General features: G+C 42.1%; 1 protein-coding gene across 1 annotated transcript in view; it reads right to left on the bottom strand.

The window, feature by feature from the left end:
* Positions 1-334: 334 nt before the first annotated feature.
* Positions 335-11,246, bottom strand: part of SLC39A2 (solute carrier family 39 member 2) — a 67,983-nt gene continuing 57,071 nt past the window's right edge. The window contains exon 3 of the mRNA XM_069760657.1: positions 335-2,199. Coding sequence (XP_069616758.1) covers positions 1,513-2,199 — 687 coding nt within the window. The 3' untranslated portion in view covers positions 335-1,512. The remainder of the gene's footprint in view (positions 2,200-11,246) is intronic.

Here is an 11,246-nt window from a genome sequence, read left to right as displayed (position 1 = left end):
TCTGTCCTTTACTTTTCTGCAGCAAATGTACTGCAAAAAAAGTCAACCTGCGTATTTGCAGCGTTTTTTCACCATGCATTCAAGTCAATGGGTGAAAAACACTGGAAAAATGCTAACAGAAGTGATATGCTCTATGTAAAAAAAAAAAAAACGATGCAAAGCACTAAATCCTAATGACAAAAAAACAGCGTGGGTGCATGAGATTTCTGAAATCTCATAGGCTTTGCTGGTACTGTAAAAAGCAGCTGTAAATTTGCATAAATAAAATGCAGCAAAAATGCCTAGTGTGAGTGTGAGCAGGTAGGAAGATGCAGTAACGGGTCGGAGGCAGAGCAAGTGTTAACGTGGGGTTTAATTTAAAAGGTATATTACTCGCAGGGAGAAAACAGATAAAACAGTATAAAGGAACACAGGGGACATAACTTAGGGGAAGCGTGTGTGAAGCATAGGGTAGGAAGTTCAAGGATAGCAAACTTATCAGTCTGATGACTTCAGAATGTGAATGCATGTAGAAAAGCCGCGGAGACACCATTGTCTCGAATGTGGTTAGTTCAGGATGTGGACGTTGGAGCCAAAGCAGTGGCGCATAAGGGGTCCAGTATGGTCCTGGAAAAGATGGCGTCCTGGATCCTGGTGGCGACGGTGATTCCTCGTGGTCCAGTGTAGTCCTGGAAAAGATGACATCTTGGCTCCTGGCTGCGACGGTGATTCCTTGTGGGCCAGTCGGTGTGTCAGGAAATGATGAGTCGGACAGAGCACTGTCTTTCCCGCTGTCAGCGTACAGGGACAATGAGCAACTCGATTCAGGTACAAAGGGAAACCCCTCACAGTGGGTGTCCCAATTCTCCTGTTGGTGCGAGCGCAGGCTGATGTCCTGACTGGGCGTCCTGTCTCTCACGGTCAGTGATGTCAGCGGGGACCAGGTACGTCGTTGTGGTCAGTCTCTGTTAACAGCTTTAGCCTCTGCTGGTTTTTGCCCACTCTGGCAGTTGCCCCCCCCCCCCCTGCAGAAGACCTGACACTGCCCTCCTGCGCGATGCACGTTCCCACGGCAACTAACTGATTTGCCACACGCTGTGGCCCATATATCTTAGCCATGCCCCCTAATCCTAGGTGCAGAGGTCGTTCCAGGGCTTTAAGCTTTCCCCCGTGAAACCTGGGTGACAGCCCCGACAGTTCTGGATCCGTCACGGAGTAGGTGGGCCTGGTCCAGGTCTTCTCCTTACATTAACATGACCTAAGACAGTAATAATAAGTCTTCCCCAGTGCTTTGCTTAGAGTATTCAATGAAGAAATTAAATTAAAGAATCCACAATGACTCCATCCTTTTAATAAGCTGTATTTCTTGTAATTTCCTATTGTTTACTCTAATTTTGTTTTTTATATAAAGAATATAATTTCAAGTAGGGTACATATAATGTGATTGCCACTCTTTCAGAAGATATAATAGTAATATTGGTGGATATATTTGCTGATCTGCTCAGCTGTGGATCATAACACATGCCAAGATCCTCAGGCCCAAATAGCTATTACTGCCATCACACTAAAACCAATAACTATTGAAAAAAGACTTAGAAATGGTCTTTTCCCTGATTTGAGTTCTAATGGAAGAATTTCCAGAAAGGTAACATACACAAATGTTCCAGATGAAATACCCTCTAGGATAGCCTGCACTAGAGTTATAACTGAGTTCTTTTTCAAAGTAACAACAATGCCAATTGTAATACCAATGGGGGACATCAGTGAGAAGATGACTATGTAGAGTGCCAGCCAGACTTGAGTGGTCCTGCTCTGGATTAGTTTGAGTGAAAGGCTGAACACAATAATGCCCTTGTGGATGAGCACAGCAATTGCAATTTGAAGAGCACTGACATATTTTGGCTGAAGACCAATAGCTAAACCTTCAAACACTGAGTGGACGGAAAGGGAGCAAAAGAGAATTAAGGAGCGAAAAGAGGAAAGGGAATATATTTTAGGATGAACATGAATATGTAGATCTTCTGGTGGCATTGCTATCTCACTCGAAGAGTCTCTTTTTTCAGAGATGTTTGCATCAGGGGATCTTGTAGTAGAAGGTAGTGGAACCCCAACTTGATTTGAACTCTGGGAACGCATGGAAATATGAAGAACAACACGTTCAATAAAAAGGACAAAGAAGAAGCCCAAAGACAAGATGAGAGACCCCATGGGATAATCAATCTGTGAAAAGAAAATAATACAGATATCAAGATGATATACATTGTAATCTTTTAAATTATCTGTTGAGACATTATTTTTTTCATCTACTGAATAGATAATCATATTGCAGAACATTAGTCAATCATAGACACTAGAAACTCACAATTTTCAAAAAGATGGTTTGCAAAACTTGAACTGTGTAAATTAACAAATAATTTTTAATATCATGATAAGTAGTAATCACCAGTGAGTTCCTTGACTTGTATAAATATTCTCGCTCTGCACCTGATGTTCTAATATGGTCACCGGACTCCTCAGTCACTTCTCATAACAATGCATCTGACACTATTTCATGTATGTTTAGTTCTTAATGTTTTATAGAGCTTATTTCCAAATGTAAACTGTGAAATTATGTTCAAAATATTATTTATTATAGTTTTTGCTTTTATAAATATTGTAAACTCCAATCTATAATGTGGAATGCCTAGTTGCGACTGATGGGCACATGTAAATTTGCCAACTGGTGCGCTAAGTACTGAATTTTTTTAATAGGATGTTCCTTAAAATAGCTAAACAAGCTGTACTTACTTTGTAAAGCCCGTATGGCTCCTGCACCACCTCTCTGCTACTCTCTGGAGTTCATTGTTAACAAGGCTACAGCAGTGTCGGTGACATCCCAGCAACTAATTACTGAACTAAGATCGTATGTGCCGTCTACCACGGTCTGAGCGCTGAGCTCAAAGATTGGCTGCAGTAGTCATGTGTTGTAGATGGGATGTCTCTATTTCTATATTCCTTTTTAGACTCATGGATTTGATATGCTCAAAATTGTGAACCCAAACGGTGTACCGTATTTTCCAGCGTATAAGACGACTTTTTAACCCCTGAAAATCTTCTTAAAAGTCGGGGGTCATCTTATACACCGGGTGTCGTCTTGTACACGGGTGCAGACCAATGTGTATATGGTGGGTGGGGGGGAGAATGGTCCCGATGACGAAGAGGGGGCGTCTCACAGGAAAGTGTGAGTGGAGTATCCCCCTATTATCTCATTGTAGCTGCAGTGTGGGGTCTCTGTGCTGGGGAACGGCGGCGGCTGCTCCTCTTTGTGCTGCGTGGGTGCTGTGCTGTGGGGCGGCGGCTCCTCTTCATGCAGCGTCGGGGCTCTATGCTGTGGGGCGGCGTATCTTCATGCAGAGTCGGAGCTCCTCTGGCATTTCCCAATTCCTCAAAGCCCGGAGGCACCGGCAGCTCCATTGCTGCGATGCGGTGGCCTCCGGGAAAATGGCCGCTGGGGGCGGCGCATGCTCAGATTCAGATCTCGTCCCGAGATCTCGGGAGAAATGCGTTTTTTACACAATCTCTCCCTACATTTTTTTTCCATTTTCCAGGGCACTATGTGGTAAAATGAACAGTGTCAGTGAAAAGTACAACTTATCCCACTAAAACAAGCCCTATAATGACTATGTGGAATGAAAAATAAAAGTTATGGCTCTGGGAAAAAGGGGAGGAAAAAACAAAAATGCAAAAATGGAATTTGGCCACCTCATGAAGGGTTAAAATGTGCTCATGACAGCCGAAATACCTTAGAAAAAATGGCTGATTGCAGCACTTTATATAATGCGAATTGCCAGGTATTTTGTATTCGAGACGCAATATAATAAGACAACCTAGCATGTAGCAGACTCTGTATTTTTTATGGAACATTTCTAAGTTTTCCTTCCTCAAAGCAGATTTATATGTAGAAATGAAAATATACTAGAAATCAGCATTCCAGTCTTATCGTATGACAAACTTCTAACACTACTTATCATTCTATTCCATGTCAAGTAATGGGAGTGTGATAGATATAAATTCTGTCTCATGGTTAACCCCTTAATCCCATATGACGTACTATCCCGTCCAGGTGACCTGGGACTTAATTCCCATGGACGGGATAGTACGTCATATGCGATCGGCCGCGCTCACGGGGGGAGCGCGGCCGATCGCGGCCGGGTGTCAGCTGCCTATCGCAGCTGACATCCGGCACTATGTGCCAGGAGCGGTCACGGACCGCTCCCGGCACATTAACCCCCGGCACACCGCGATCAAAGATGATCGCGGTGTGCCGGCGGTGCAGGGAAGCATCGCGCAGGGAGGGGGCTCCCTGCGGGCTTCCCTGAGACGATCGGTACACGGTGATGTGCTCACCGTGTACCGAGCGTCTTCTCCCTGCAGTCCCCGGATCCAAAATGGCCGCCGGGCTGCATCCGGGTCCTGCAGGGAGCACTTCCGGGTCAGGATCAGGCTGCAGCTGCAGCTCTAATCCTGCCCGGCTGTATGTCAGATCACCGATCTGATAGAGTGCTGTGCACACTGTCAGATCGGTGATCTGTGATGTCCCCCCCTGGGACAAAGTGAAAAAGTAAAAAAAAAAATTTCCACACTTGTAAAAAAAAAAATTAAAAAAAAATTCCTAAATAAAGCAGAAAAAAAAAAATATTATTCCCATAAATACATTTCTTTACATAAAAAAAAAACAAAAAAACAATAAAAGTACACATATTTAGTATCGTCGCGTCCGTAACGACCCGACCTATAAAACTGGCCCACTAGTTAACCCCTTCAGTGAACACCGTAAGAAAAAAAAAAAAAAAACGAGCCAAAAAACAACGCTTTATTATCATAACGCTGAACAAAGAGTGGAATAACACGCGATCAAAAAGACGGATATAAATAACCATGTTACCTCTGAAAACGTCATCTTGTCCCGCAAAAAACGAGCCGCCATATAGCATCATAACCAAAAAAATAAAAAAGTTATAGTCCTCTGAATAAAGCGATGCCAAAATAATTATTTTTTCTATAAAATAGCTTTTATCGTATAAAAGCGCCAAAACATAAAAAAAATGATATAAATGAGGTGTCGCTGTAATCGTACTGACCCGAAGAATAAAACTGCTTCATCAATTTTACCAAACGCGGAACGGTATAAACGCCTCCCCCAAAAGAAATTCATGAATAGCTGGTTTTTGGTCATTCTGCCTCACAAAAAAATCGGAATAAAAAGCGATCAAAAACTGTCACGTGTCCGAAAATGTAACCGATAAAAACGTCAACTCGTCCCGCAAAAAACAAGACCTCACATGACTCTGTGGACCAAAATATGGAAAAATTATAGGTCTCAAAATGTGGAGACGCAAAAACTTTTTTGCTATAAAAAGCGTCTTTTAGTGTGTGACGGCTGCCAATCATAAAAATCCGCTAAAAAACTCGCTATAAAAGTAAATCAAACCCCCCTTCATCACCCCCTTAGTTAGGCTAGGTTCACATTGCGTTAATGGGTTAACGGTAACGGACAGCGTTGCACGGCGAAAATGTCACAATTAACGCCGTGCAACGGGTCCGTTAGCACAACCATTGACAGCAATGTGATTTTCAGGTGTAGCGCATCGCTAGAGCGTGCCATTTTCGGCTCGCGCTAGCAAGGTGCCATTCTTTTGTGGCGCGCCTCAGACGCTGCTTGCAGCGTCCGCGGCGCGCCCGAGGTCCGATCCCCGATCTTCCAGAGCGGGGACGTTAACGCGACCACTAAACACGACACCTAAAAAGACACTGTGTTAGCGCAATCCGCTAGTGCTAAACGGATTTCCCTAACGCAATGTGAACCTAGCCTTAGGGAAAAATAATAAAATTAAAAAAAATGTATTTATTTCCATTTTCCGGTTAGGGTTAGGGTTAGGGCTAGGGTTGGGGCTAGGGTTAGGGTTTGGATTACATTTACGGTTGGGATTAGGGTTGGGATTAGAATTAGGGGTGTGTCTGGGTTAGGTGTGTGGTTAGGGTTACAGTTGGGATTAGGGTTAGTGGTGCGTTTGGATTAGGGTTTCATTTATAATTGGGGGGTTTCCACTGTTTAGACACATCAGGGGCTCTCCAAACGCGACATGGCGTCCGATCTCAATTCCAGCCAATTCTGCATTGAAAAAGTAAAACAGTGCTCCTTCACTTCCGAGCTCTTCCGTGCGCCCAAACAGGGGTTTACCCCAACATATGGGGTATCAGCGTACTCGAGACAAATTGGACAACAACTTTTTGGGTCCAAGTTCTCTTGTTATCCTTGGGAAAATAAAAATTTGGGGGGCTAAAAATCATTTTTGTGGGAAAAAAAAGGATTTTTATTTTCACGGCTCTGCGTTGTAAACTGTAGTGAAACACTTGGGGGTTCAAAGTTTTCACAACACATCTAGATAAGTTCCATGGGAGGTCTAGTTTCCAATATGGGGTCACTTGTGGGTGGTTTCTACTGTTTGGGTACATCAGGGGCTCTGCAAATGCAACGTGACGCCTGCAGACCAATCCATCTAAGTCTGCATTCCAAATGGCGCTCCTTCCCTTCCGAGCTCTGCCATGAGCCCAAACAGTGGTTCCCCCCCACATATGGGGTATCAGCGTACTCAGGACAAATTGAACAACAACTTTTGAGGTCCAATTTATTCTGTTACCCTTGTAAAAATACAAAGCTGGGGGCTAAAAAATCATTTTTGTGAAAAAAAAAAGAATTTTTATTTTCACGGGTCTGCGTTATAAACTGTAGTGAAACACTTAGGGGTTCAAAGTTCTCACAACACATCTAGATAAGTTCCATGGGAGGTCTAGTTTCTAATATGGGGTCACTTGTGGGGGGTTTGTACTGTTTGGGTACATCAGGGGCTCTGCAAATGCAACGTGACTCCTGCAGACCAATCCATCTAAGTCTGCATTCCAAATGGCGCTCCTTCCCTTCCGAGCTCTGCCATGCGCCCAAACAGTGGTTCCCCCCCACATATGGGGTATCAGCGTACTCAGGACAAATTGGACAACAACTTTTGGGGTCCAATTTATTATGTTACCCTTGTGAAAATACAAAACTGGGGGCTAATAAATTTTTGCGAAAAAAAAATAAATTTATTTTAACGGCTCTGCGTTATAAACTGTAGTGAAACACTTGGGGGTTCAAAGCTCTCAAAACACATCTAGATAAGTTCCTTAGAGGGTCTAGTTTCCAAAATGGTGTCACTTGTGGGGGTTTTTAATGTTTAGGCACATCAGGGGCTCTCCAAACCAACATGGCGTCCCATCTTAATTCCAGTCAATTTTGCATTGAAAAGTCAAATGGCGCTCCTTCCCTTCCGAGCTCTGCTATGCACCCAAAAAGTGGTTTACCCCCACATATGGGGTATCGTCGCACTCAGGACAAATTGCACAACAACTTTTGTGGTCTAATTTCTTCTCTTACCCTTGGGAAAATAAAAAATTGGGGGCGAAAAGATCATTTTTGTGAAAAAATAAGATTTTTTATTTTTACGGCTCTGCATTATAAACTTCTGTGAAGCACTTGTTGGGTCAAAGTGCTCACCACACATCTAGATAAGTTCCTTAAGGGGTCTACTTTTCAAAATGGTGTCACTTGTGAGGGGTTCCAATGTTTAGGCACATCAGGGGCTCTCCAAACGCAACATGGCGTCCCATCTCAATTCCAGTCAATTTTGCATTGAAAAGTCAAATGGCGCTCCTTTCCTTCCGAGCTCTGCCATGCGCCCAAACAGTGGTTTACCCCCACATATGGGGTATCGTCGCACTCAGGACAAATTGCACAACAACTTTTGTGGTCTAATTTCTTCTCTTACCCTTGGGAAAATAAAAAATTGGTGGCGAAAAGATTATTTTTGTGAAAAAATATGATTTTTTATTTTTACGGCTCTGCATTATAAACTTCTGTGAAGCACTTGTTGGGTCAAAGTGCTCACCACACCTCTAGATAAGTTCCTTAAGGGGTCTACTTTCCAAAATGGTGTCACTTGTGGGGATTTCAATGTTTAGGCACATCAGGGGCTCTCCAAACGCAACATGGCATCCCATCTCAATTCCAGTCAATTTTGCATTGAAAAGTAAAATGGCGCTCCTTCCCTTCCGAGCTCTGCCATACGCCCAAACAATGGTTTACACCCATATACGGGGTATCAGCGTACTCAGGACAAATTGGCCAACAATTTTTGAGGTTCAATTTCTTCTCTTACTCTTGGGAAAATAAAAAATTGGGGGCGAAAAGATCATTTTTGTGAAAAAATATGATTTTTTATTTTTACGGCTCTGCATTATAAACTTCTGTGAAGCAATTGGTGGGTCAAAGTGGTCAACACACATCTAGATAAGTTCCTTAGGGTGTCTACTTTCCAAAATGGTGTCACTTGTGGGGGGTTTCAATGTTTAGGCACATCAGTGGCTCTCCAAACGCAACATGGTGTCCCATCTCAATTCCTGTCAATTTTGCATTTAAAAGTCAAATGGCGCTCCTTCCCTTCAGAGCTCTGCCATGCGCCCAAACAGTGGTTTACCCCCACATATGGGGTATCAGCGTACTCAGTACAGATTGTACAACAATGTTTGGCATCCATTTTATCCTGTTACCCTTGGTAAAATAAACAAATTGGAGCTGAAATAAATTTTGTGTGAAAAAAAGTTAAATATTCATTTTTATTTAAACATTCCAAAAATTCCTGTGAAACCCCTGAAGGGTTAATAAACTTCTTGAATGTGGTTTTGAGCACCTTGAGGGGTGCAGTTTTTAGAATGGTGTCACACTTGGGTATTTTCTATCATATAGACCCCTCAAAATGACATCAAATGAGATGTGGTCCCTAAAAAAAAATGGTGTTGTAAAAATGAGAAATTGCTGGTCAACTTTGAACCCTTATAACTCCCTAACAAAAAAAAATTTTGGTTCCAAAATTGTGCTGATGTTAAGGAGACATGTGGGAAATGTTACTTATTAAGTATTTTGCGTGACATATCTCTGTGATTTAAGGGCATAAAAATTTAAAGTTGGAAAATTGCGAAATTTTCAAAATTTTCGCCAAATTTCCGTTTTTTTCACAAATAAACGCAAGTTATATCGAATAAATGTTACTACTAAAATGAAGTACAATATGTCACGAGAAAACAATGTCAGAATCGCCAAGATCCGTTGAAGCGTTCCAGAGTTATAACCTCATAAAGGGACAGTGGTCAGAATTGTAAAAATTGGCCCGGTCATTAACGTGCAAACCACCCTCGGGGCTTAAGGGGTTAATACCGTCAAGTGGAAATCCAGTTAGAACATGGAAAAGTAAAATGACACATAGCTTGCAAAAAGATTTCAATAATCTGTAAAGAGATTACTTGGATGCAATAGCGCAGACAATGAGGGGATAGTGGTACTCAACCAGCACTATTTATTTAACTAACACAGAAAGTAGTTACGGTATATATATATATATATATATATATATATATATATATATATATATATATATATATATGTTGTGGTAGTGCAACTCGCACAGCGATATACGGAGGTAAAAAACAGGAACACTGTCTCTTTAAATCTTCTGTTGGTTTATTATATGGCAGCATAAACCAGCTGGAAAGTAAAACATAGCCCTTCAGGCAAAAACAGGAAACAACAAAGAAAACAAATATGCTGTACTATATACAGTCCATACATTTGCGGGGAGCTACCCGCTCTGCACCACCACAGGTTCATTTTTTCCTTCTCAGGACACAAGCCACTGGAGATCCTCTTTTAAATCCTGCTGACCAAGACTGCCTCTGGAGCCCAGCCATTTCAGCTTCAGACCACACCCTGGTGTGGAGATAACATGTACATCCTCCCACCCGCTTTATGGATTTCCACATAAAAGCCCGCCCATTATATAAATTAGCTTAACCCCTCAGGACACTTTAGTGTGCTAGAGGATAAAATAGTGGATATATCTACAGGATATACCACTGATGCCATTAAGCGTATAGACACATACTGTATCTACCCTCCAGCACTTTGCCAGTGACATTGTCACAATATATATACTGTATATATATATTGTATGTATATATATATATATGTATATATATATATATATATATATATATATATATATACACACATATACAGTACAGGCCAAAAGTTTGGACACATCTTCTCATTTAGAGATTTTTCTGTATTTTCATGACTATGAAAATTGTACATTTACACTGAAGGCATCAAAACTATTGCAGCGGCTTGCTATTCCATCCGGTTTGCATTTAGTTGGACCATCATTTATTTTTCAACAGGACAATGACCCCAAACACACCTCCAGGCTGTGTAAGGGCTATTTGACCAAGAAAGAGAGTGATGGGGTGCTCTGCCAGATGACCTGGCCTCCACAGTCACCAGACCTGAAACCAATCGAGATGGTTTGGGATGAGCTGGACCACAGAGTGAAGGCAAAAGGGCCAACAAGTGCTAAGCATCTCTGGGAACTCCTGCAAGATTGTTGGAAGACCATTCCTGGTGACTACCTCTTGAAGCTCATCAAGAGTGTGCAAAGCAGTCATCAAAGCAAAAGGTGGCTACTTTGAAGAACCTAGAATATAAGACATAATTTCAGTTGTTTCACACTTTTTTGTTAAGTATATAATTCCACATGTGTTAATTCATAGTTTTGATGCCTTCAGTGTGAATGTACAATTTTTAAATGAGGTGTGTCCAAACTTTTGGTCTGTACTGTATATATATATTTATTTATTGTGACAAAGTCACTGGCAAAGTGCTGGAGGGGAGATACTAGTTAGGCTATTAGCTTCAGTGAATGGAAACCCAGAAGTTTGCTCCAGCACACTATGTGTTGAGAGAGATTAATCGGCTATTTTAAGCACTGGGTTTTTGTGGACAACGATAGAGCGGGTGAGAGGTTGTCCAACTTATCTCCACCCCAGGGTGCAGTCTAGGGTTTAAATAGTCAGCCCCCTGAGGCATTCAGTGTTCAGTGTGTCTGGAGAGGTTAACTCCAGAGAGGTGTTCAAGTTTGTGCTAGCCTGAACCTTGTGTTTTGCTAACCCTGAGGGGGAGGATCACCACTACCACAAGGACTGTGCTTTATGTTACTTCTTAGTTTTGTTTTTCTGATTTTGCCAAAGGGGCTGTATTTATTTTTACTTCAGCATGGCTTATGCCATAGACCATTTTGGTCTGTTCCTTTTTTCTATTGTAGGGTTAAATAGGGACAGACGACTTGAGCGGGGGCACCATT

Source organism: Ranitomeya imitator, chromosome 1 (assembly GCF_032444005.1).
Source record: "Ranitomeya imitator isolate aRanImi1 chromosome 1, aRanImi1.pri, whole genome shotgun sequence".
Lineage (NCBI taxonomy): Eukaryota > Metazoa > Chordata > Amphibia > Anura > Dendrobatidae > Ranitomeya > Ranitomeya imitator.
This window is presented reverse-complemented; position numbering and strand designations above follow the sequence as displayed.